This window comes from Dipodomys ordii, unplaced genomic scaffold, assembly GCF_000151885.1.
Source record: "Dipodomys ordii isolate 6190 unplaced genomic scaffold, Dord_2.0 Scaffold20, whole genome shotgun sequence".
NCBI classification, from domain to species: domain Eukaryota; kingdom Metazoa; phylum Chordata; class Mammalia; order Rodentia; family Heteromyidae; genus Dipodomys; species Dipodomys ordii.
In genome coordinates this window covers 4,940,214-4,967,825 of record NW_012267236.1, presented here as the reverse complement: position 1 = coordinate 4,967,825, position 27,612 = coordinate 4,940,214, and the positions used below count along the sequence as shown (strand labels likewise).

General features: G+C 46.3%; 1 protein-coding gene across 1 annotated transcript in view; it reads right to left on the bottom strand.

Annotated features, from left to right (window-relative positions):
* The window catches only part of Capn13 (calpain 13), a 56,393-nt gene that overhangs the window by 12,157 nt on the left and 16,624 nt on the right, over positions 1–27,612 (bottom strand). The window contains exons 4-12 of the mRNA XM_013013526.1: positions 25,242–25,375; positions 17,887–18,061; positions 16,973–17,047; positions 12,584–12,669; positions 9,736–9,810; positions 8,165–8,301; positions 6,440–6,582; positions 2,786–2,797; positions 615–817 (exon numbers count right to left, since the gene is read on the bottom strand). Of these exons, the coding sequence (XP_012868980.1) occupies positions 615–817; positions 2,786–2,797; positions 6,440–6,582; positions 8,165–8,301; positions 9,736–9,810; positions 12,584–12,669; positions 16,973–17,047; positions 17,887–18,061; positions 25,242–25,375 (1,040 nt within the window). The remainder of the gene's footprint in view (positions 1–614; positions 818–2,785; positions 2,798–6,439; positions 6,583–8,164; positions 8,302–9,735; positions 9,811–12,583; positions 12,670–16,972; positions 17,048–17,886; positions 18,062–25,241; positions 25,376–27,612) is intronic.

Genomic DNA, 27,612 nt, shown 5'->3' with positions numbered 1-27,612 from the left:
AAGACTGTATAACTGACTATAACAATGTGTGTCTCAGGCCAGAGGGAGCAGTACAACACTTGTTGATTCCACTCTTGACTCACTGACCTGACATTCAAGACCCTCTTGGATCAGAGAGTCTCTTTTCCTTTCAGGCCTCTCTTCTCTGCCTGACCTACCTTGCATTTCAACCACATTTAAGACACATGGACATACGTCTTATGGTCATCTTTCTATGCAGATGGCCAGTGCTATCTAACTTTCAACAAGCCCTGTACTCACCTACTTCCATGCATCTGCTCAGCCCTTTTTTCTTCTATTTATATATATGACCTTCTCTTTTAATCCATTCAATTCTGTTTTCCTTCAAAACCCATTCATTCCCTTTCTCAGTCCCTCTGAAGAGAGTGGTCCACTACTGTCATCACACGCATCCGTGTATTTAGCAATGGCTCCATCCAGTTAGAGAATAATTATTGGTTCACAGTGAGTTTCTAGAAAGCAGATCTATATTGGGTCTCCACGGACACAGTATGTGCTATGTATAATCCACAGATCATTGGAATTAATGGTGTCATGTGTTTTTTACCCAATTAAGTAGGGAAAAACACTTAGGATCCCCCCAAATCCTGTACCTGTCACTGTCTGGCTTTTTCAGGAAGATTCGGAGCAAGAACTCGACTTTTCCTTTGTGTGCTGAGAGGACCACGACATAGGTCCCAGGGCTCAGATGGCAGAATTTTGTGAAGTTGCTTTTGGTTTTATCATCTATGCCCTGGATAGCATTTCTGAATATGGAGAAAAACGTGGGTGGCAATCTCTCCCGAAAGTGCTGGAACTAGAAGAAACATTATTGTGAGAAAGCTTCCCCACCTCCCTGCATGGGATACTGGTCCCCACCTCTACCCTCTCTGCTCACCCTGTCCTGGCAAAGGAGACAGTGCTGACCTGAAATACCCAAGAGAATACAGATCAGTAGTTCATCACAGTGAATGCAAAGAAATAACGCCGTGCAGCCATCTCACTATGTGTAATTACATTAGGATCTCTGGTTTCTTCCCTCTGCTAACATGACCTCTATGGAACTACTGACACTGTTCTAATGCTGAATTTCTTCTGAGGATCCCTAGATCTCTTTTTGTCCAGCATCTTTAGTGAGATATTCCAGGCATGGCAGAGTTGGATTCTTTCCTTCCTCTGTTTCGTCTCTCCAGCTGAGCCCTGAGATTCCTTCTCATTGGAAAATAATAAGCCCTGATCATTTTCCTTTTATTTCAATATTTTCTTAGCGGTAAAACAATAAATATAATGCAGTTCCTATTATAGGATGTCACATCCATATTACATAATAAAAACCCCTTACTAAACAAATTTTCCCCACTATCGTTGAGCATGGGGATTCCATTTAGAATGGTTATGCAGCATGAAATGATTATTTATGAGCTCTGCCTCAGAGGAAGAACAGGGGAAGGGGAAAGCTTTTTAAGGGGTAGAAATAGGGCTTGGCTCCGAGGTGAGACAGGAGACAGGTCACTGCCCCAGGCATACAGCACAGGGCTGAGTAGAGCCTCTGAAGCAATTCTGCTGATGTAGGTAGTAGTCCCCAGAGTTCTGAGAGTCTGGCTTGCTTGGACACTTCTGACATAGCAATGATGGATCCAGTTCTGCAGAGGGTGAGCTATTCCCTGTGGCCCTGGGTATGTGTGTATGTGTAGAGGTGTGTGCTGTGTCTCCTACAATCTAGAGAGCAGAAGTGGCTTGGCATACCTGCTCTCCCACTTCCTCCCTCCATGATGCTCTTACGGACCTGACCAGGCTCCTGTTCTTTCAGAATGGACTTGCTCAGCAGCACCATCAAGTCTGAGTCATTGGTGACAGGAAGTCTTGGCCTAGCACTTAAAGCCCATTTTGCATTGATATAGGGTTGACTCTAGTATTCTAGTTAGGGGTTTGGCCTTTTTCTGGGCCAAGTCTCTACTCTATTCCCCAGTGCTGGGAGTAAGAATATCAATCTGTTCCTTATACCTGAGTGATTCCTTCAAAGTCCTTCCATATGTTCTCTTTCGACGTGGGGGTGCCAGGGAGCACCTCCAGTTCTGTGGATGAGACCCAGCCTTGGGCCAGGCCTCCATGCTGCCAGCCTTCTCCCTGGACTTCTAAATGTCCACCACTCTGAGATTCCTTGAACTGGCCTCTGTTTTCCTGATGAGGCTCCTCTGCAATGCTTGGAGGGCACACAATCATCATCTACTTCCCATGGCAACATCTTCCTTCCCCTTCTATCCACTGGGCCTTCCTCTTGGAGACAAGGACATTGCCAAAGCTCATAGCATAGAGTTGGAGTACCCATGGGTCACTTTTCCACCCTTCCTCATGGTTAAATCGCCTTTCACCAATACTGGGTCGTGTTATCTGATTACGAGGGGGGACAATTTACTTGTCAGAGTTGCTAGAGGATGTGCTTTGAAACAGCATGTGGAAGCCTAGCATTGCTTTCTGGTGGTTAATTCAGGGGTCCCTTAGTGATGCGCAACTTAACAGATAAGGGTGAGCTTCATCAGTGTTTTCTATCAGGCTCAAGTCCCTCTTGAATGTTAAACAAGAGAACCCTAAAGAGGTCTAACTGCAGAGTAGGGCTGCTAAATATTTTCCTTTTTTGTTGACATGTCTGGAGATTCTAAAATGCTTTCTGATATAAGATGTAGCAAGACTGAACTCACGGCCCAGGGTTGGAAGAAGTATAACGTTTTACCAAGGGATAGCACCGGAGATGTGAGAAGCCTGGTAAGATGGTGGTGAGCCATACCTGAGAGTCCACCTGTGGGAAAGAGGAAGAAAGGTAGTTCAGGAAGCCTGACTGCAACAGGAAGGCAAGTGGTTCCCAGCCTGCTGCAAGTCCCCATGTTCTTTCTTCTTGTGTGATCCACCTGTTTTCTGGCACAGGCTGGGGTGGGGAGATGATTGCTGATTCCTTGTGCAGGGTTGTAAAACAAGAAGCCTACTTATCTGTGGGTAACAGCATGGGAGAGAATTTGATGAGGAAAGAAGGTGTCTGAGAGGATGAGGCAGTTCCTTTTCCCCTCCACAACATGTGGTTACTGTTCATAACAATGATGAGAATATAGGAAGAAAAGGCGAGGCATTGGCAGGGCTTGAAGATAAGACAGGACACGGATCAAATGCATATTCCCCAAGGTCAAGTGCAAATTCCCCAAAGCCAGGAGCTTCCATGAGAAGGCAATTTCAAGGATTGCCTTGTACCCCTGTAAATACGATGGGAATTTGTTCTAGGACCCTCGGTGCTTGTAGGGATGGATGTTTGGGGGTACATGTGAATGAGAAGACGCTGTGGTTCCCTTCTTTCCATTCAGTGGGGTGAAGCACTGAGGAAGCAGTTCTATCTTTAAACCTCTCTGCAGTTTGTGAAGTGTTCCTATGTCAAGTGCTGGACATTCACCATGAACTTGTGAGCAGACACTAGGTATCTTACATTATGCATGTGGAAATCCAGGCTCAGTAGTTTAGGTAGAAGGGCTAGAAATAAGGCACGTTGTGTTGTGCTTTGTAAGAAGGTCCATTACTTCTGGGCACAGACTTTCCCAGGTTATGTGGCTTTTAATTCTTTCCCACTATGCAACCTGGACAGACCAGTTGATTTTCCCAGGTATTTCAGCCAGGGGAAAGCCGGAAGGGAAGGGTGCAAGTCCATTCTGGAGGGGGAGCTTGTTCTTGTCCCAATTCACTACTCTGACTTGACCCTGCCTGTTCATACACCATTGGCGTTCTTGTATTAGTCCAGCAGAGCAGTGTTCCCACAGCAGCCATAGAGTCACTGGCCACAAACCTGGAGCCTCAATTCAGCTGGGTCAGCACTGAACCCTACTTAGTCCTGGGGCTGCCTGAGAGCCTGGTCTTTGGCACATACATTGGTTGCTACTCAGCTGAATTGCAAATGGTGTCTTTTGAGTTGTCAAGGGCTAAAACCTTGGTGTTTAATGCACTTGAGATTCTGAAAGATCCAGTGGGATCTCTAATGCTCCTGCAGCAAACTGAGCACTAATATATTTCTGGTGGAAAGGAGAAAAGTAACCCAGGTAGTATTAAAAAACTGGCTGAGGTACTGCCCAGATCAGGGGTCCCAGGCTTGTATGTGATGATCAAAAGGCAGGTGTAGGAGTTGTGACCCCAGGAAGTTAGATCCTCTCATGTCTTCTTTCTCACCTGAAGAAAAGCGAAAATTGTTGAGCTTTTCTTTTTGAATAGACTTGTCTGGTGTTTGGTGCTTGACCTGATCATTCCTGGCCGGTAGATCAGGTGTCTCAATTTTTTCACTGCTCTTCCCAAATTTTCCCTTTACCTCTAGCCTTGCGTTTTTCTCACAATCCAAAGTTGGAGACACTGAGAATAAGAACCCTCTCACAGTAAGGGAAAACTGTACCTCGTTTGAGAGAGCAAAGTGGAAAGACACTGATTGGAAGGGAAGCTCCCATAGTGTGTGTTGCAGCTTGCATGGTTGGGCAGGAAGTGCATGGGAACCCCATGAGGGGTTGGACTGAATTGCTACTGCTGGGCTCAAAGATTTACTGTAAATAACCTTTGGCTGTTCCTACCCCTTTACTTAATTCTTCAGCAACCAAAGCTTTGGAGTGGCCAGATGTGATACCTTGGTGAGGGTAATATCAAAGGGGACAAATCTAGGTCACACATCTACATTTTTTGCATCCGAGGTTCAGGGAGAGATAACATTTGGCCTCTTTAGCTGCTACAGTAAGAGCAGGTCTCTTCCTCATACCAAGATGCCCTGAAGGTGGAAAGAGTGTTCAGATGTCAGGCGGTAATAAAAATGACAAGTATCTAATATTGCATCCCTAAGAGATGTTCTTTAATAGCTTAGGCAGACTTGAGTACCTCTAAAGCATTTTATTGAATCCTGACAATTTCTCTTCTATAGGCCACATATATCTGGAACTTTGACTATTGGTGAATTTAACAAAAGTAATAGGAACATGTAAAGGTTACAGAAATATCCAGCAAGAGAGAAATCTCTCTTGGCAGAACTAGAGTCCTTGTTTCTCTTGGTACTCTGGGCATTACAGAAAGGCAAATGCCTAAGCTCTGCTGAGATCTAGGACCCTAAGTGCTGGCAATAAACAGGACCCCATCACCTCTAGCTTTGCCTTCAAAAGCTCATTCTTGCTTTCCAAGCTTTGGCTTCCACATCTATAAAGTTGGGGATAATCGAGGTTTTGAGACAATGAATGTGAGTATCCCTATGGCTTTGAAGTTTCGTATTATCATGAGGCCTTCTCCCTAGGGAGGTCCATGACCAGTGTACAAGACTGGTCCCATCAGAGAAGAATACCCAGGTGCCCTGCCTGACTACAGGTGGGCTACAAATGGACTTTGAAACTTGCCTTAGTGCCAGTGAGCAGAAACTAAAATCGTTCTGAAATGTCAATCATAGCTTGACCCCAGTCTATTAACAGACCTCTGGCTCTATGGTGAAAGGTGTGTTTGGCAACACACTTAGGGAAACCGTACCTAGTTCTAGTTCTGCCATGAGCTCTGACATGAGCCCCATGTCTTCAAGTCTGATAGGAGATGAGTGTTCTCCAGCATGTGAGAGACATGTGCTCTTTATTAGTGCCAGAAAGCTGTGGGATGAATGACTTGAGAACGTCATCTTTATCTTTGGGATACGTTGAAATGTTTGGGAGAGAAAGAGGAAATAGAGGTATCAGATTTTCTGATGTAACCTTTCTTTTATATGGTACTTTAACAACTGAATTTCCTGGTTATAGCCTCATAGTGGAATGCATGCTGATACCTGGTTGGGATTGTCAGGGAGGAGAGAGGAACCTGGGATAAAGAGTAGCCCTGGTTTTGGAGAAATGGCCCAGCAGATGCTTTTGCATATGAGTCACTCACTGAGCTAGGGCTGGACTTTGGGCTAAACATAAGAGAAAACACACTTTGAGTTTATACCTGGTATTTTCTTAAACTCTTCCCAAAAAAGTAACCCAAGATTCTCAACATAAGAACTACAAGTTGCCTGGGAAGAGCTTGTTAAATTTCAAAGTTTCTGACTCTGTCCTTGTAGATTCTGACTCAGGAGATCTGAGGCTGGCCGAGGAATCTGCATCAATACAACTACTCTTGGACCAGGCAACTTTTTGAGGTATGGGCATTCGATCCTGTAGCATAACAGGGAAACCCAACAAATGACCCTGCCAAGAGGTATGTCCTTTGGTGATATTGTCAACTCTAATCTCCTTGCTAGTTTTTTGGAGTTCTTGAAAATTGGGAATTGGACAGATGAACACCACAGATGTTTGGGGCTTTATCTCCAGATCACTGGTGGATGTACTCAACATTCCCAGCCTGATTGGTGGTTATCCCCAGTCCTATTACTACATGCAATTGTCCCCCAAAGGACAAGCCCTGAACCAGGTGGCCTTACCTTGAATACCTGGAAGGATAGTGGACATTCCTCATCTTCTGCCTTTAAGCTCTGTGGCATGACAGTGACCGACACAACAGCATTGTTGCCTTCCATGAGCTCTCGCACAGAGAAGAAGTATTGAGAATCACTCTCAGGTCCTCCTGTGTGAGAAAGAGCCCTTGCTGGTGCTTATCAACACGCAGACTTCTCGTTGGGGCCATATTCAGCTCAGAGAGCTCTGTGAAGTAAGGTTATAAACTCTGGATTTGGAGGCCTGAGATCTGGATCCCTTCCCCAGAGTCCTAGTTCCTTATATTCTCAGCCTCAGTCTCTTCATCTTAAAAATAGGAGAGTATAGTCCTTCCTTCGTTAAAAAAAGCCTTAAATTTGGACACAAGGGCCATTTTGATCATGGCAAGTGACATTCCAGTGTCCTCAGGCATGCATGAACTTACACACTGGCAGTACATCAGAGTCTTAAAATGGCATCAGGCATCAAACATCAATGGGGGCATGGAAAAACAGGCAAGGAGATGACAACTCACAGTGCCTTCTATGTAGGCATGCTCACTGAAGCCAAAGCAAAGAAGAAAGTGAACTAATGTGGGAACCATAGATTTAAATACAACCAGCAATGCTGATAAGTCAGGATAGAAATGGGTATGAGAACGTTTGGATCACAACTGGGAGGATTTGGAAAGGGATGGTTAGACATGGAGGACTGTCATGATCATGGGATTTCTATGAGGACCAAATAAGAGGATACACATAGTAGGACCTCAATTGCCTGTTCCTTCCCCTCTATTCTTGTAAGGAACTACTTAAAAATGGCTCTAGTGTATAATTTTGGTTAGTTCATTAGTATGCATTTTATCCAAAGAAGAGGGCTGTGGTTATGTGGTCAGACTGGTACAGCTCAGGAAAACGAATCAGTAACAGTGACCCAGCTGACCTGGAGAGTCAGCCCAAGGTCTCCTGATGAAAAAACTCTCTGAGTACCAGTGTGATCAAGAGGCTATAAGTCAAAAATGGGGTCACCTGGGGTCTAGGGTCAGTCAAGTAAAATATTGTGGACAGGTAGGTACAAACATACACGTACACAATCACACATGCATATGTTGTTTACAGCTTCCTTACCAATGATATATTAGCATACTCAAATTTGAATTCACTTCTTAATGTTACAAACAGGAGGGAGGTGATACAATGAGAGAGAAAACTTTTTAAGGTCACAATCTATGCCATACATTTCAGGACAGCCCAAAGACAGGCTCAAAGGTACCTACTACTGCTGCCTTACAACCCAGACAGGATAGGAAGTTCTCCCTGGTTTCTGGATAGTGTTTTGTACATTCAAGGAAAGACAGGGATTATTAATTCTAATGTTTATAGTTAGGGAGGCTGAGAACAAAGAGACAAGGTATATTCTTAGAGTCGCAAAGGTAATGTACATCAAAGATAATGGATTAACCTGGCTATTTATTGAGGAGCAGACAGATTGCTGAAGTCCTGAAGGTGAGTGGGATTGTAGAATGGCATGAAGGGACATCCTCCTTTTTATACCCACCATCAGCCATTTTCCTTGGAGGGAGCAGTAGCTCTTCCTTTAGGCTGAGAAATCCCTCTCTTTTCAGCTTCTGGCTAGTATATATACAGAATCAAGGCAGAAAGCACTGAAATGAAGGCTTGTGCTAGAGCTGACTGCTTTAGGTCAGTCAGAATGACCACTAATGTCATACCTACCTGCAGTGTTTCCTAGGTTCTTAAATATCATTTGTCCCCATCTTTCATGAGGTGTGAGTCCATGGTCCAATGTAATTGGTACTTGATTACATATAAACAGGCAGGAAAAGTTCTCTTGGAAATCTTGACATGACATCCTGTGGAAAACAGATGCACATGACTGAATGACCACTGGTTGTGTTTCCAGGAGGAGGGTCCATCTCCTTTGGCACCATCTGTGCTTTCCTGAAGTTGACTCTCCACTGTCCTACCCAAAGGCCACCATCTGATTCTGGTGTATTCAGCATCAATCACCTTCCTGCCTCAGTCCCTCTTCCCTCCTGGTTTTGAAAGGGCAAGGGCAGAGTCAAAGTCTGGGTTTTGGTCTGTCTTTTGGTAGGAAAAGTATCACTACCAATTTCCCTGATCCATTAATTCAACTGCGGTATTCTCATGGCCAGCAGGATGCTGTCCAGGCTTTCTAGGCTCTGGGTCCTAGATTCTGGCAGAGCTTGCCCTTCCAGGGGGCTCTTTGCCAAGCACATTGTTGAAGTCTTTATAAAAACAAAAATGGATTACTTATGTAGCTGTAACCTCCCTGTTTATCACTTTTACAATAAAGATATAAAAAATGGATCCCACACCTAAAATTCCCACCTCCTACTGTGATGAATGTGGAGATATTGGGAATATTTTTCTTTTATATTTGTCCCTCTGATTCCCAATAATTTAGAGCCAGGCCCCTAGTCACCCATGCTAAATTACATTTAAATATGACAATAAGTAAACCAGATAGCCCGTCTAGGAAATGTCCATCTTCTTCAAAGATGTGTGCATATAGCAGGTGTTTTCTTTCTTCTGTTTTTTTAAACCTAGCTCTGAGCATGTATTTTCTCTTTTTTTTTGAGCATGTATTTTCAAAACATTGATTTCTGCATGATATCTGGGTAATGACAATGACATCCCACCCAGAACACTGGAGTTGGGCTGGAAGTTGTGGGATCCCCATGGGAGGGAACTGAAGTTTTAGAATCCTCACAAAATGGCATGAAGATGTGGGCTCTAGTTTGCAAGGAGCTGTTGGTTTGAAGCTTCTGATATCATTCCCCTTTGCTGTCAAACTGCCCAGAAAAGTCCAGTGTCTCATCACCCAGGTGGTTTTTAGCCCAAGAAAGGGTAGATAGCCATACCCCATCTATGTCTCATTAGAGAAAATAGATTCCTCCAAATGGATCTTTGCAATGTTATTTCCATCCTCATGAAAGTTTAGGGAAAGGAGGAAGGGTTGAGAGCTTGGACAGTAGTTAAGAGATTAAAAAATTGTTTTTTTGTCAGTCATGGGGCTTGAACTCAGGGTCTGGGCACCGTTCTTGAGCTCTCTTGCTCAAGGCTAGCTAGCACTCTACCACTTACGGCCATAGTTCCACTTCTGGTATTCTGATGGGTAATTGGAGGTAAGAGTCTCATGAACTTTCCTGCCCTGGCTAGCTTTGAACCATGATCCTCAGATCTCAGCTTCCTGAGTAGATAGGATTGCAGGCATGAACCACCAGCACCCAGCTAAAACACCAATCTTAAAGAAGGGTATATACCAAAACTCTCCATCTTCTTTGTTCTCGTACAGCTGATTTTTCCGTCGGTCACGGGTTTCCTGCCACTCCCAGGACCTGTGTGTATAGAGAGACCATAGAGAAATGCTTTGCCTATACTACTGATTCCCTACGTGCTCCACAGAACAGGTGTAGAGCCCTCTTTGAGCACTGTTACTCTCTACACCACTCCCATCTGTAGTTCAATAGTCAGTTCCCTGTGTTGCTATTGTTCCTTCCTGGCTAGGGCTCTTCTTGGCTAGCCTTAAGCAACAAGAGATCCATGACTTTGCTCTCCATGCAATCAGTTGTGTTTAACACACATCTTGACACATGATTTGTATGCAATAGACTTTTGCTTCTTTTCCTATTTAATTGATCAATACTGGGATAATGTGTCACAGAAGTTGTCCTAGGGTCTGGTGTGGAGAAGACCCTCCCAGCAAAAGGGAGAAGCTGCCTTCCCTTCAGTCCACGCTCTAAAGTGGAGGCATGCACCTAAGCAATGGGCCCCAGAGGCACAACAGTTTAATGAGATCTTTCCAGTGGAGGGTCCACACCAGGAGCCTGGGTCACTTTCTGTGCCAGGACAGCAGGATTACCACTCCAGCTTCCGGCTGTAGGCTGAGGCAGTCAGATGTGTTATTGTAAAATGGCAATTTTATAATTAAGCGATAATTACATTTTTTTCTGCAGTGTGTAAGGGAAAATAAATGTAGTGTAAATCAATATGCTATTGATTCATGCAAGTTTGCCTTTAAGTGTGTGCGACTGAAATTTCAATTATGGCTGAGATTAGACCATCCGGCTCTCCCCATCCATCTCCATTCCTAAAAAGTCGGGAAGAAATCGACTACCTACATGGAGACATCTTCACCACTTCCTTCCAGACAGGGTTCTGGTGTATGTGCGCGGGCCTGGAGGTGGGGAAGCGGGGGCATGTCTACAATGAGCAGAGGGACATGATTCTACAGAATAGGTGCTGTTCTGCATTGTATCTCTCCCCTGTTCAGAGACCATTCATACCCATCCCTGAAGAGTTTGACTCCAAGATTTGGTTGTTCCCTTTGCCTGTCCCTGCTTCAGGCCAGCTTGTTGGTCATGTTCCTGGTTAGGGATCCTGCTGTGCTCCGCTCAACCCCGTTTCTTCTGAAATGCACCATCCCCCCACCCCATGTTCACTGTCCTCTGTGAGGTTCTCACTGAACAGTGCCTATCCATGACACTCTTTTCCTCCCTGAGGTGGCCCTTGTCACCTTCAATGGCCACTTGACATTTCCCATAGGAGGCATGGGTGAAACACCAATGCTTGTGACTTTATTCTTTCTCTGCCCTAGGGGATCTGTCATCACCTCCACTCCTAACAGCCAACCCGAAATCAAGGATTCTGGCTGCTGAAGTTACCCTTCTGGGCCAGCTTGGATGAGGGCTAGGAAGGAGAATGGGAAAGAGCCAGAGGTTATTAGGCTTTACATCAGAATGTTGTGGGATAGGAAAGGGCAGGAAGAAAACACAGAGGCAAGAGACAAGGACAGCAGGAGACAGGAAGTAAAGACACAGTGGAGGCTGGATTAGTGCCTGGCTTTACAAGTTCATTTCCCTCCCGTAAGAGGTTTGGCTGTTCTGCTCTCCAGGCGGCATCGGAGGTCATATCCAGGGTGACTCTATAAAGTCATTTCGCTGTTTCCTGCCTATTGTCCCCTTTCCCTACCATCATGCCCTCATCTCATGTTTGACGCGTGCCCACGTAGGTCAGTCACACACAAGCCCCTGAGGTTCACAAGGAATCAGAAAGGTCCTACCACAGCTTGTCCTGGGGTGGCAGGCTAGGGTCTGGCCAGCCCATTGGGCCTGGCACACTGGCCGTCTACATCTGCCTTCCAGAGCTGACTGTACTCACTGTATTGATTTCTGCTGCTCATTGGGTCCTGCTCTGTTGGAATGCATTGCATGTCCTTTTCAATCATGTTCCCCATCCCCGCTGGCAAGAATGCTGCGACACTTTTCATGGGCCTGGCACAGGCCTTCCGTGGAAGGCAACAGGACCCAGCTTACTAATCACTAAGAGGTACAGGCAGCTCACTGCTGCCCCTACGTCCTTCCCAGAACAATCCTCTCATTCTGAGTCAGCAAGACAGATGGCAGGACACCAAGGGTAGGTCATATGGTAGCCGAGAAAGCCCAACTCAGCTCCCTAAGGAAACCACTGAGCACACAGCTAGGAGCTTTGCTGGGATCTATTTGTCAGAGTTGGGTGACCCACCTACTCTACCCACTCTTAACATGGCTGAGGTGGGTTTCACAGGAAGTCCAGATCAGTTAACAGGACTCACCACCTGAGCACACAGAGGAAAAAGCCCATCAGATCTTTGCCTTGATTTTCCCAACTCCCTTAGCCATGAAGCCTTTCCATCTTGATCCCATGTCGTCATTAGGACTAGAATATAGAATACCCAGGACCCCTTCCAGGGATAAAGCATCTCTCTCTCTCTCTCTCTCTCTCTCTCTCTCTCTCTCTCTCTGTCTCTCTCTCTCGCTTGGCTCCTGCTCTGCCACACACTCTCTTTGCTAATCTTGGCTACACTTTTAGCCTTCTGAATGACAGAAACCAAGTCTTGTCATCTACCTATAGCTTTCAGCACCCACCTGTCACCTCATATGATGTATACTTCCCAGAGCATGCGTAATATGCACATAATAGATGCCTGAAGAAAGGCATCATGGGAGCTGGAGTTGCACCACAGCCACACCGAGCTATAGATTGGACAGGCTGCAGTTGGGCCTGCAGCAAGTGGCTCTCCCAGCCCCAAATTCTCAATGAAGAATTTATGGAGGTTTCCAGAAGCCATACCCATCGCTCCAGCGCCCTCTCCATTCCTTCTTGCCCCAGGGGTTCCACAGGCGGATGATTTCTTCCCAGCCCCTCCTGTACTGAATCTGTAATAAAGAACAACAAAGGGAACTGTCAGGTTTCCTGGTAGAAGTCAGCAGAAAGAGGGAATACAAATGCAGCTGCTTTTTACCTCCCAGGACTAATTTAACTTCTGACCTCATTTGCCTGTAGCCAGAAGGGAAAAAAAACCCCAATCAATGACTCCCTTCTGCCTGCACGGTGTTGGAATGAGAGAGGGGAAAAATGGCTTTGTTGTCTTCAGCTGGGCACGAGGAGGACAGGTGCAGCTGCCCACTGTGCCATGCGGCTGCATTCTGGAGCCTGGATCTAGCAGCAGGTAAATAGCTCAGACTGCAAGGGAGAGAGCTTTATGGGTTCCATCTTCCTACAAGCCCCATCACCGACAGCATCTCGATCCCACAGACAGCCTGCATTCTTCGAGCCTCTTAGACTGCAGTGCAGCAGTAATGGCTCTGTCCTGAGTGAGAGGGTAGAGGAGACTGATACAAGCAAGACTGGGGTAGCCTGGGAGCTGAAATGTCTGAGGCTATCCCTCCTCACTCTGCATCCTGGCCCTGGCCAGACTGTCATCTGAGAGTAGATGGCTTGCAATGGCCTGAATTTGCATTCTTTCTTCCTCTCCTCTACTTTCCTCTCCTCTCTCCTCCCTTACTCTCTCCCCTCCCCTCATCCTCCCTCCCTTTCTTCCTTTTTTCCTTCCTTTTTACTCTCCCTTCCCTCTTTCCTTTCTTTACCCTTTCCCTCCCTCCCTCTCTCCCTCTTCCTCCCTCCCTCACTATTCCTTACTTTAGATACTCCTTTGCTCATTTATTCCACATAATCCAGAGGGTATATCTGAGGGGTTGTTACAAAAAAAAAAGCCAGCAAACCTTGAACCACGTTTGTGGGAGCCAGTATCCCTCAATCTGGATGAGGGACAAAAATAAGATTGAGGTATAGCTGGGCTTATTGGTCTGTGAGCTAGTGTCTCCTCTAGGCAGACAGAGGAGTGAAGGAAAGAGAATTTGTTTCCTTACTCTAAGTTGCAGGAAGCTGAGCAAACTGAATAGCTTGTCGCCATCAGGAGGAGAAAGTCCACATGCTCAGGTAGCACTTGGAGGCAGGCCCTGACCAACATGAATTACATTCTTCATCCCTAGGACAGACGTTTCCACAATCCTTGTCTAGCAGATGAGGAAACTAAGCAATCAGAGAGGTTAAGCATCTTTACTGAAGCCACATAATTAAGTGGCAGAGACAAAATTTTAATACGAGCCTTTGTCAGACTCTCCATTTTGGAATTCAAGGTGGATAAAGGACCCTTCTTGATGTGGTTGTCACCTTAGCCTCAAATACAACCCATAAGCCACTTGACCAAGGCCTGTACTCTTACCAACAGGGCATTGCCTGGAGGAGCAGCATAGTTACCCAAGGCCCCTGACCTTAGCTCTGATCAGGTTTTTTCCTTTGCTTCTCACTGCATCTCCAAATCTCTACATCTCTGCTGGCTCCCAGTACCTGGTCTCTATGATAGCGCCTGGCATAAACCCAGGTTTTCACCTTCCCAGACTCACCCCCAAAAGCCTTGCACACAGTTTGTCATTGGCTGCCAGCACCAGCTAGAGCCCATGGAGCGGGTACTTGAGAAATGGTTGCCTGGTGGCCCTCAGAGCTTAATGAGCCACGCTCAGTGCCCAATGGATAGTTGGGGGCTCAGTTGGGCATGGGGAGGAAAAGCAGCCAGTGATGGGAAGGGGCTGAGTGCAGGGCTAAATGAGGCATGCTGATAAACACGCACCCCCCCCAGCCCGGGGGAGCCACCAGGAACTAGGTGCATAATAAAAAATGCCAATTTCATTTATCTTCCTGTCTGTGTCCTGCCTAGAGGGAGGATGAGCAGATTAAAAAGCACACTACATTTATAGGCTGCCTGAATCTTAGTACTTGTGGCTCAGAGTTACAGCCTGTTCTTTCTGGAGGAGGAATTTGTAACCAAGTCTAGCTCTGGTACAACCGTACTGTTCAATAATGTCCTACTGGTGATCACAAGAATGGGTTACCTCATATGCTCTGCTTGTTGACCATACTCCTAACTAACTCTTTCAGAAAATGTACTGCTGGGAAAAAGGTAGCTCAGTTTGTCTATCCTAGAACAGTGGCTCTTTAGATAGATTTTCTTTTCTTAAATTAATATACATTTTTATTGTAAAGATACTGTACAGAGGGGTTACAGTTAAATGAGTACATTTCCTATTGAGCATTGTTACCTCCTCCTTTGTTTTTCCTCTACCATCCCTTCCTTCCCCAACTCCCAAACTCTCCCTCCCACCCGAAGTTGTAAAGTTCATTTTCTTTTTTTTGGGGGGGGGTCTGGTCGTGGTACCTGAACTCTGGGCCTGGGCACTGTCCCTCAGCAATTCAGCTCAAGGCTAGCGCTCTACCACTTGAGCCACAGCGCCACTTCCGGCTTTTTCTTTTTGCTTATGTGGTGCTGAGGAATCAAATCCAGGGCCTCAGGCATGCAAGGCAAGCACTCTACCACTGAGCCACCTTCCCAGCCCTAAAGTTCATTTTCAACATAGTGTCTTGTACAACTCATTGTTACAATGGGTAAACCTGTATCCTTGTTTCAGCATTTTGTTATTTCCCTTCACCTCCCCAAATTAGAAAAAAATATATATGTATGATGCAGGGCACTGGAATCAAATACAGTGACAACAGGGGTTATGCCATGGGGGGAAGAACATACAAAAGAAACAAAAAATCACATAGTACATTAAAAACAACCGCAACAAAGATAAAACCTCTTGGGTCTCTATTTTGGGTTCATTTCAGTTAGCATTATCTTATCTGGTCATATGTACACAGCTTTTGACCTTTTCTGCTTGTCCTAGTCATATATTAATTATTGCAGATAAGAGAAACCATGATACCTATGTTTCTTTGGGCCTGGCTTACTTCACTTAATATAAATTTTTCCAAGTTTTTTCATTTCCTAACAAATGCGGTGGTGTCATTCTTTCTAATGGAGGCATAGAATTCCATTGTGTGTGTGTGTGTGTGTGTGTGTGTGTGTGTATGTGTGTGTGTGTATCATATATATCACATTTTCTTGATCCATTCATTTAGATGGATTTTTGTAAGCACTAGTTTTATTGGCCATTAATAGTTATTCCTAGACAAAAAAATATTTTATAGTTAATGGTAAATTAAAGTCAAGCAGTAATTGTTTTGTTAATATAGCCTTCTCCAGGCCTCTAAACTGCTCATGTACCCTGTGCTTCTCCAGGAAGTAGAAATGGCAGGATGCATGTTCCAAATGTATTTAGAAATGTGTTTACACAGAAGATCTCCCAGGCTCCATCTTCTGAGGACACATCTTTCCAACTGTCAGCTGCTTGGAAGGGCAGGGCAGGATGGACCACACAGGACAGGTGGCCATGATCACCTATCTTCCCAGGTGAGATGCTCTGTCTAGACCACCCCTTCATCCCTTGTCCACTGTAAACATCATTAATGCCCACAGCTCTCTCATTCTGGAGGAAGCACCAAAGTCTGATCAACACAGGAAGCTAGATAGCATGGCCGAATGATAAGAGGTATCACAAGAATAAAACATATTTGCTATCCTGAGACTTGTCCACATTGGTAGCCAATGGAACAATAATATTGATTGCCCTTCAGGGAAGGGAAGAGCAGAATGGTTGGGGGACAGCTCCAAGAACAAGAGGACCAGGATCTCTTGACCTGTACATATCAGGGCAAACTCTTCCTTAAAAGCATAGATGCCCCCTGGCCTCTTTCTCTTCCCTTGGCTTGGTGTTGTGAGCACTTTGCACACTTGTTTTGAGCTCAGACATGAAATCCTCTATTGAGGATGGCAGAGCCATTCAGGATTACTTGCTTACCCAAGGGAGAAATGAATTTAATCTTGGTTAAGTCCTAGATTTTAGAGAGACTTTGTTATATCAGTTTAGCTTGTATGTCACAAAGGAAACCTATCTCAGGGCAAAACTTTCCCAAGTGTCACTTGCTGTGTGTATAGGTGAGAAGGGGTTCCATTCTACCTCTTCGGGGCTAATATTTCATCTAGCTAGCTACTTGACCTAAATCACTCCATGGAGAGCAAGGATTCCTGGGGATTCCTAAGGAAAAAGGGTCCTGGGTGCCAGAACTTTGGATAGAAGACACTGAGGCTGTTTGTGGAGGGGCCATGGCAGGGCTGGGGTCATGTCTACTTTGCTGGTCTTTCTGGAGGCATGTGAAGCTGGCCTTTTATTCAGAAGAGCAATAACAAAGGACAGAGTATAGGCAGAGACTTACTTCAGGCCAGTGGGTCTGGCTTACCTGCTCAGCCCCCGTCACCGTGTAGGCATGCTGGCTCACAAGTCCGTTCCCCATCACTGTAGCCTCATCTGTCACCTATGGAGGAGAAAAGCAAAGGCAACACTCAGCCCTCACAGGCTCTTCAGAGCGGTGGAGAAACCCATTTAGATAGTGATTGAGCCATCACGGCCTCAGGCCCATTGTGCCCACTGAGTGTGTGTGCTAGAGAAGCAGAGATGGTGGCTAAGAGGTGGATGAGGCTCTAGATATTTGTTGTCCAGGAAGATACCCACCCCCTCCCCATGATGGACAAACACCACCACCCCCACACATACACACACAGCCTTGAGGACCTGAGTGGCTTATTCTACCTAACAGTTGTCGTCAGCAAACACAGCATGAAACACATCTGCTGGGGCTTTTGCTGGACTCAGGGGTTCCTGATGTCCCTGAGATGAGAAAGCACATCTTTGGATGGTTCTGTGTTATGTTCAAAAGTGCAGGAAGCCACCCTAGTTAGGGAGCTGGATATCTCAGAATAATCTCAAATAAGACAGAGATTCTGTTAAGACGACCCTTTGCTCAGTGAAGAAAAACACGGAAGGAGCTTCCCCCAGCACCAGGAGCCACCACGGAGCCCCCAGTGTGTGGCAAGGCCCCTGGGAACTCTGTACGTGGCAGAAGGTCAGCCATATTAACCCTGCTCAGCGCTTCCTGGCTGTATGCTAGTGTGACTTTATTTGGCCTCTCTGATCCTTTTCTGAGTAGTGAATTCTGGACTCTGTGTCTCAGAGGAAGGACTGCTGTAAGACTGAATGAGGTAACCCTGAGGAAACTCACTGTTGGTGCTATGTAGAGTTCACTTGTCATTTCTGTCTCTAGCTGTGGGCCCTGGGTATGGAGAAACTCAAACAAAGGGACCCCCCTTTACTCACCCCTTTTGGGGTGGCACAGGTCATTAGAGAGCCTGCCCTGGCTGCTGTCTTCACCATCGTCAGCAGATCTGAAGGGGAGGAGTGGAGGTTGACGCTGGAGACCACCCCTCCGGTGAGGTCCACCAAGGCGTCCGGGAGGTAGCCGTAGTGCAGGTGAGAGTAGGACCCTCGCAGCCTTTGTGGGGTGAGAGTTAGGTTAGACCTCAGAGTCACTTTGGGAGACACTCTGGAGCAGGAGATGGCACACTGCTCCTATTTTCCAGGTGAGGCATTTTGCTTGGTCCACTCTGAGTCATAATGCCCGAGGAGAGAAGGCCATGGTGAGCCTTTAGTAAGCACTGGACAATACTCACATGAGAGTCCCTAGCTGCTTCTTTGGTGTGACAATGTGCTACACACTAACAGTGTGCCCGTGACATGCTCGCTGTGTGCTCAGAGAAGAGCCAGACCTCATCCCTGCCCTCAAAGAACTCACAGTCGGGATAGGCACAGTGGCTCACATCTGTAATCCCAGCTACTCAGAAGGGGGAGATTGGATGGATCATAGTTGGAGGCCAACCAGAGTTTAAAAAACATAGAGAGACAAAGGACAAGGGGGAACCAATGCAACAGCAATATACACAAGACAATATGCTGGAAATGATCTGTACAACTTGGGGGCAGGATGGGGGGGAGGGAAAGTAGGAGAAAAATGAGGGAAGGGGTACCAAGTTTGATAAGAAATGTACTCATTACCTTACTTATGTAACTGTAACCCCTCTGTACATCACCTTGACAATAAAAAAAGAGAAAAAAAATTAGTGAGATCCCCTCTCAACCAATAAACTGGTGTGAACAGCTATATGGGTTGCAGAGTTGGCAGGATCTCAGTCGAGGCCTTCCTTGAACAAAAATACAACATAAAGAAAAAAACCCTATAATGTAAAAAAGAGCTGGGAGTGGTTCAAATAGTATAGTGTTGGCCTAGGAAAGTACTCAAAGCTACCATTCCTAAACACCCCTAGCACCTCAAATCAGGAGGCATGAGGTGGCTTTCCTAAAGCCAACATAAGAAGGGAGAGGGGAACGTATGAACCCTCAGATCCGTCCTCCAGAGCCCCCTTCTAGGCTATTCCCTGCTGATAACTGTTTCCTTCTACTCTTGTACCCCACAAGTTCCCTGTCTTACCTTTCTCTCAATGGCCCCAAACCTCAGCCGCCCATGGCAAGTATGTGGGTCCCCTTCCTAGCTCCCCTTCATGAGCTCTCAATCCCTGGGCCTAGGAGGTGGGCAGTAGCACACCGGCCTCGCTGGGCTATATAGAGCTCGTGAGTGAATGAATGTGCACGTGACATGGAACAGCCCTTGTCTCCCTGTGTGTACAGAAGGCACATAGAGCAGCCGCCTTCCACTTCTCTCTGTCCGCCCGCCACCACTGTGCTGGGCTATCAAGACACTCTTCTCAGGAGATATTAAAAACAACAAACACATCAAGTTCTTTACTCGCCTTGGGTGTCTCTTTGTTACTAGATCAATTGGATCACCACAGAACAAAACAGATAGATTAATACCCCTGGGGTCTGAGGGGTGACTACACTCTAGGTCTGTGTTCAGAGAGGAGGATGGGCATTCTAGGGAGGAAGAGTCAATCTGGGGAGGTTCCTGAAACCAGAGGAGCACACTAGGGTGGGTGGGGTGGTGGCGATGGGGCTGGTCCAATCACAGTGACGACACCACTGAAGCAGAGGCTCCGTGGGGAGGCCGGTGAGTAAACCGAGGCTTCCTGGGGATTTCAGAAATACAGCCAGAATTAAATCTCGAAGGACAGCAGGTGGAAGCCTGGGAGACCCTGGGGCTGTCTCCTGGCTTCAAAATTGCCCCATGGGAGGGGTTGCCCCCTCCGCCTCTGCCACTGGGGATCCTCTGCAGGGTCCTGGAGGAGGGCCCTTCTTAGGTGGTGGGCAGCAGAGGTGCTGCTGCTGCTACATTCTTGTTTTATAGAGTGCTGCAACATCAGATAAGGGTCAGGAGTCTGGACCCAGGCCTGCTGCTATCACTAATAGGGTCTTGGGCCTTTACCAAGCCCCTTCCCTATTCTGACCTCGACTTCTCAGCTGGCAACAGCACGGTATACAGGATCATTCTAGGCCCTCAGATACTCCTTTTCCATTCTTCTCTTTATCCTCTCCTCCTGGAGAGAGTCCCAGACCCCCAGCAAACTCACGTCAACAAGTACATATCACACAACCATGGTGAGCAGAACACCATCACAGGCGAGCATGCTGGGTATGACTTCGAAAGCCCGTGATTACAGAAAGCTAAGGATCACCAGAACAAGGAGCAATTCTGCAGGAACAACGCTGTGACCATGTTGTCTGGCTTGTTTAAAACTGATCTCCTTCTCTGACCTTGAATTAAGATCCACATTAGCCTCTGGAGCGTTCACTCAGTCTACTAGACTCTCTCTGATCAATAGGAAGCCCTGTTGGGTAAAGCCTGACTCTTGATGTCCCAGAGTCTTTGCTGAGGGCACCAGACACTGACATGGACAAGGCTCTAGAAGCCATCCTGGAGGCCACCAGATCCTCCCTGCAGCATCCCCTTCCTGCTGATACTCAGGGTCCTGTATGCTTCAACCAGAGCTGCAACAGAACAGCTCCGGAGAAGCAGCCAGGGCTGTCCTCATTTTATGGTCTCAAAGGCTCTGCCCCAAGCTGGGCACTGGTGGCTCATACCTATAATCCTAGCTACTCAGGAGGCTGAGATCTGAGGATCACTGGTTTGAAGCCAGCTCAGGCAAAAAAGTCCCAATGAGACTCTTATCTCCAATAAACTACTCAAGAAAGCCAAAAGTGATACTGTGGCTCAAGTGGTAGAGCACTAGCCTCAAGCACCCAGAGGATCAGAGACAGCACTAGGTCCTGAGTTCAAGCAAAAAAAAAAAAAAGAGGCCCTGCCTCAGTGGGTTTTGAGTCTCATTTGAGGTCACACCCTTGTTATTTGACACTCACCACTAAGACATCCTATAGAACTGAAAAGACTCCCTGTTCTAACCTCTCCCTCCAGTAGTCCCCTCTCCATGTCTTCCAGAGCCGTCTCTCTCTATGTATCAGAAATGCCTGCAAAGTCTGTCCTAACAGCCCCCTGGGTGTTTTGACAAGAAGCTATCTGTCTACTTTACAAACATGAGCTTACAGATCTGCTGATGCTTCCGGAATACAGTGACTATTCTTAGTCCCCTTGGCTGACAGGAAATAGAAAAGAAAGGAGAGAGAAATCTGAGCTCACCACAGCTGTCACTATGCCTTGTCACCTGAACCCAGGAATTCTGAGCAAGCCCTGTCCTTATCCCTTCGCTTCAGCTTCATCTGGGGGAAACGTCTACCTGTTTTCAGTGATAGGAAGCAGGAGGAATCTGGATGGATATCTAAATCCAAGATGTTGCAATTACCTGCAGAAATTCTACAAAGAGTAATAACAGCTTTTCATATCATCTCCTCCTCCTGCTCCTCCTTTTCCTTCTCCTCTTCCTTCTTCTCCTCTTTTTTATTTTTTACATTTCTTTTTTTTGTTTGGGTTTTTTTAACTGTATTTTTTTTGTCTTTTCTTTTTTGGTACTGGGGATCGAACCCAGGACGTTGCATTTGCTAGGCAAGCGCTTTGTCACTGAGCTACATCCCAGCCCTACATTTCTTTTTTTTATTGTGAGAATACAGTACAGAGGAGTTACAATTACACGGGCAAGATAATGAGTACATTTCTTATCAAGCATTGTTGCCTCCCCGTTGTTTCCCCTTTTCCTTCTCCTCTTCTTCCTCCTCCTCTTCCTCCTCCTATTACTCTTCCTTCTCTTCTTCCTCCTCTTCCTTCTCTGTTCTTTTCTTCCTTTATGCCAGGGCTTGAAGCCAGGGCCTGGATGCTGTCCCTGAGCTTTTTCATTCAAGGCTGGTACTCTACTATTTGAGCCACAGCTCCACTTCTCAGTTTTGTTTTGTTTTTGTGTGATTAATTGGAGTTAAAAGTCTCACAGACTTTCCTTCCCCAGGCTGTCTTTGAACTGCAATTCTCAGAGCTCACCATCCTGAATAGCCAAGATTACAGATGTGAGCCACTGTTACTCAGCTTATTTTATGACTTCTACAGAAAAAAAAATTCCCCCAAAATGGATTCTTTCTTTTTGACCACTGTTCATTTCCAGTCTCTTCTGCTTTCCAGGATAATTGAAAGGTGAGAGTGTACATGTTCACCCACTTGCTTGGAAAGCAAGAAACCTATGCATGTAGACAGATGGGCTCTCTCTGTGCAGGGTCCTCGTGTGCCAGGCACCAAGTTCTATAAAAAGTAATAAGACAAATCTCACTTTGTGCAAATAACATTATTGGGGTCCAATGGGAAAGTAGGTGAGTACAGCTATTAACCCTGACATGGCAATGAGCACTATGTGAGCTTGGCCCAGTCCATTCGCCTCTCTGAGCCTCAGTTCCTTCATCCCTCACAGAAGAGGGATCCGTTCTCAAGTTCCCTTTCAGTTGCCACATGCCGCAATTCTCTCCCATTCCCTCCTGCATTCTTCTTTCTTTGGCTGGGTGGGGTTAAAGCTTTTGAAACGGCTTTAATAGTTTAGAACATTTTCTCCTCTGCTAGATTTCTTTAGGTGGGAGAATGTGGATTCTGGGTCCACTTTCTCATTTCTTTTTTAAGCTGAATGATTGCTTTAGGTCAGCTTTTAACAAAATGGGGTCAAAGTCATCATTTCGTTCTATAAGATTTCTAATTCTCCCAGTGAACTGACAGGCTACCCGCTTTTACACAAGGAGAAACCAAGTCCCTGAAGTGATGAGGGCAAGATCCATACTGGAAAGATAATGGCAGTGTTTGTGTAAGTAGCTTAGGAATGAATTAACCTCCTCCAATGCATGCACTGGTTCAACAGCCCTGGTTGTTATCTGGGTGCTTTCTCCAGGGCTAATGAACAGCCTTTTCTGGAGCTGGAATTGAGTAGCAAATTTAGTTTTCCCAAGTTGCTCTAAAGCAAGAGGCACACAGAGAGGTCTTGAGGCACCTCACCCTTTAGACTGTGACTTTCAGGATAGGGACTGGGTGGATTGTAGCTTTGTGGCCACCCTACAGGACACAGGCTTTACTCAGCCATAGTCATAATACAGGGACCTTGACTAATTGGGTTAACTGCTTCGCCTTATCTCTGCCTGGCTTCTCCTGGAATGACGTGAGGAAACTTCTGATCCTATGGGCCTTTCTCCTGTCTGTTTTCTTCCCAGAAGTGTGGTCTTTCCCCTGTGAAAGATGCAATGATGTGGTCTTCTCTGCTCTCCTGTCACACAGCCCTTCTAGGGGAAACTGTCCCTTCCACAGCTCCTGCCCACAAAGGTCTATGGACACGTGACTTCAGTCAAAGCTGGGTGGGTGAAGGGGGACCTAATGTGAGTTTGGCACCCAGACTCACTCCCTAGAACCACAATCATCCAAGAAGCAGCAGATAGGGCAGAGGCAGAAAATGTTGAAGCAAGAGGGAGGAACTAGTGTCCCAAGGCAGGTAAAGCTGAGCAGAAGGAGCAGGGAAGAGATGGGGGTCACTAAGGCTGTGAGGAGGAGGAAGAGGGGTTGGTGTAGAGAAGCTGGTCTTGCCAAGGCTGTCACAAAACCAGACATGCTCTCCAGCCTTTCTCCTCGCTCTTGAACTTCTGTGAGATTTCATGCCTATTGACTTCTGTACATCGTGATCACTCACTCCCTTCATGGCCCTGTTCTTGTTTATTTTTCTTTCATTCAATCACCTTGCTCTCTCTTTTATTTCCTTTCTTCCTTCCTTCCATTTTTCTGTCTTTCTCCTTGCTTACTTATTCTCTCTCTCATTCTCTCTCTCTCTCTCTCTCTCTCTCTGTAATCCCTATTCTCTCTCCACTCCACCCACAACTATTTCAGGATGTTTAATGTTCACCTTTATGTTTGCACAGGTTCTTGTAAAATGCATACTGCAATGGCCAGTTTCCGTTTCCAGAAATATCTCTATGCTTTATGGCTCAGTGTCCCATTCACCCAACACCCAATCCTCTGAGGACCATCCTTTGTGCAGACTGGATCTATGGTTTCTAGCTACTGGGTAGATTCTGTGGATTGCACCTACCCCACAGTCCTTCTGCATCCTGATGATGGACAGGTCATACAACTCCTATAGCATTGCCAGGAACACGCACAGGCTTGTCCCCTTAGGCCCCTCTAGGAGTATCCTTAGTGGTGTGTGAGATGTACATACAACTAACGTTAGGGTAGTCAAGAAGAGCCAAGCACAATGTCTGGCAAATGGTGAAAAGTTCAGTGAACATCTGTTGAATAAAAGCAACCATCAAAGTCTTAAGTACAATCTATGAGCTGGGGTATTTAACAAATCCTAGAGCCTGTCAGTATCAGAGCATGGTCCTTATGCATGGCTTGTTGACCTTCTGAGAATGATCAAGTCCCACACTAATGCAACCTCATGACAGTTGCGCCAGACCCCAGACTTCCTCGACCTCGTTTTGAAGTGTTTTACCTGTGGCTTTGCTCAACACTCCTGCTTGGGGGGCTGTTTCCACCTACAGGTCTCTGCTCACTCTGGGACTGCTACCCTTCTTTCCAGGCTCACTCCCAGCCCCCATAGCCTCAACTGGAGTCTCTTTCTAGACCAGAAAGTGAAGATCATTTCCTCCTTGGTTTTCTCATCAGACTTGGATAGGGATATGATACAGGCAACCTGTGAGTTCTGTATCTACCATTCAACCTATCACCGATGGGTGCTATCGGGGAAAAAGAAAATTACACCTGCACTGAGCATATCCAGACTATTTCCCCTCATTGTTCCCTAACAGAACCAAGCCACAAAGATGTATGTCACCTTTACATGTCACTAGGAGTTATATGTAATGTAGGGATGATTTAGCACATACAGCAGGATTGCAACGTTTAGACAAAAATACTCTGCCATCTGAATAAAGAGCTGGAACATCTGTGCATTCTGACCACCAAGGGAGGCTTCTGGAGCACCCTCCTTCAGATACTAAGGATGGCAGTATTTGTTTGGACTTTGTGTACCAATGTAGCACTCATATTCTCTGCTCATAGCTCTGTCTGGCACCTCTTTTGTTCGTCTCTCACTATGTGCCTCTGAGTCCTTTCTGGTGATCACAACACTGGCAATTGTTTATAGAGGTTGCTCAGCCAGGTGGCAAGGGCTCTGACACTCAAAGGGACAGTGCTTGCATTCAGGAGAGATATTGAGAGTCCCAGGGCCAGCTGGCAGAGAGAACCTGCAAGAGCGAGGCACGCGGCAGGCAGGGTCGGCATCACAACAGGGCAGAGAGACTGATCTCACACTTACTTGGCATAGGCTTTCTCCAGCAGGCACGGCCAGAACTCCTGCTTGTTACGAGGATGTACGAAGAGGCAATCTCTCCCCACAACAGGCAGATAGTCATCTACCACCACTTCTACCCACTGGCCACACTGCCAGAACTGGAAGAGAGACAAACGTGTGCCTTAGTAGAGCTGGGGTAGCCGAGAGTTTCCAAAGCCTTTCAACCTACACCAAAAGATGCTCATGGTGACAACCTGAACTCAACAATATAACAACAACCTTGATCTAGAACAAAACTCCAGTCCCAATTGCTGGGCAGGGTGCAAGCATGTGATGATCTCCATCCGGTGGCAGACGTAGAAAAATAGGTAGAGAACAAATAAATAAATAAATGAGGCAGTTAACAAAAGGAAGTAAAGGTAGGGAGGAAGAGAATCGGGTTCTATTGACTGTGGGCTCACTTTGGCAAGTTCTTTGTGAGCTCCAAAGACACACAGGAGACATTCTAAATGAGTGGTCTGGACAGGGTTGGAATGGGGAAGAAGCTCCCTACTGGGAGCTGAGGGCTGGAGGGAGGAAGTGCTATGTAAATACACAGGGAATGCATCGGACAGGTTTCAGGGGAAAAGGCCTGCCGGCAAAGGACTGAGCAGGGACAGTCTCATTCCGGCCCTCTCATCTCCCATCATTCTGGCCTGCCACTACAGCAGAGAAATGAAACTGGCACTGCTGCTGCTCAGAGTGCAAATGCAACAGATGTTCTTCTACCAAACAGACTGTTTTCATCTTTAGCACTCAATTCTAAATGGTTCACCTAGGGACATCATCAAATGAGGACCATTCATTCAAAGCCAGCCTTCTTTGCTTCATTGCTGGCCTCCCCTGGGCTGGATGAGTAGTGGGACTTCCAGGTTTGAGCTTTGATGGAGGCAAATCTCCCCTAGCTGGGTGGATGTCATCTCTCATTTACGTGCCTCTCATCCACAGCCGCATGTCCAGATGCTGGGCTGTCACATCCAGCCGAGGACCCGCTTTCAGAGCAGAGATGGAGACCAAGACACAGATAATCAGTTGAGACAAAGGAAAGATGTTTTCATGGTCCTAATAAATCCCTGCACTGCAGCTGGCTTGGGCACAGCTGTGGACTTGTGCTCTTCTGGCAGTGAGCAGGAAGATGTGTAGGTGTTGAGGCTGAGGAGTCACCAAGGAAAGCCAACCCCAGCTCCCAGAAGGAGAGGACTAAAAGGGCCATCTGGATTTTGTGTTTAATTGGGTAGCAACAAATAACAGCATCCATTTTGTGGAAATCTGCTGGAATTCTGGTTTTGCCTTTTAATTACCCAAACAACAGATGTAGGGCAAGACATTTAATTCGTGGTGTCAGTTTCTTCATCTGCCAAAGAATGGCATGATTAAGAATGGCCTCAGAGCCTGTCGCTGGGATCAGATAGAAGGGAGGGTGTGGTTTTGAGGGACTACTGTTCAACAGCCATTTTGTTCAGCATCCAGGACAGTGCCTGATACCCAGAAGGCCATGCTGAATAGGGGTATCTTGCTCAAGGATGCTGATCTTGCTAGTTTCATCCTAGAACTCATCCTCACCTCCATCTTTCCAGTAAGGCCAACTAAATTTGATCTCCCACGAGAACATCAGATGAGACTGCTGCTGCCAGAAAGGATGCAGAGTCTTGACTGGTGGTCAGGATTGACACCAGGATATATACATTTTCTGGTTTGTGCTTCTGGGGGAGGAGTGATGCTATCTAGATAATGTCTGAACCAGCCGGAACCATGCAGGTGCCATTTTGCCTCACTCCCTTGTCAGGGAAAACAGAAATGTTTGGGGAGGCCAGGCATCTACAGTACCCTGGGCATGGGGTGTTTTCCAGAAGCAATGACCAAGCTCACAGTGGAAAGAAGAAAGCTTCAGAGGTCAGCGTCACTGCTGCAAAACTGGGAAACTTGGTAATTTTCTTTGTCACCCAGTAGAGCAAAGCATATCCTGCCTGAGTCTCCAGTTGTCTTGACTAAGTCAATCTCATCAATGTGGTAATTAGATCAACAGAGGTGGCAGTATCCCTAGGTGCCTGTCAGAAGATCTAGTAGCCACCTTGTTGGGGTTCAGGAGGAGAGAACAGGGAAAAGGAGGAGGCCCAGCAACAAAGAAAGGGAAGTTGGCTAATTAAAAGGAGGACGTCCTTCTTACTGAAAGGCTCACTGAGTTCAAGGCAATATTATTTCTTAAAATGTATACATGTGGATGTATTCTAGAGAATTTCCCCTACTCTGGGGGAAATGGGGAGAAACTGGTAGGTTGAAGGTGCATGCTGGGCACAAAGTAAGAAAAATAGATAACATTGGATATTTTCCTGCAACACTAGAACCTATAAGACAA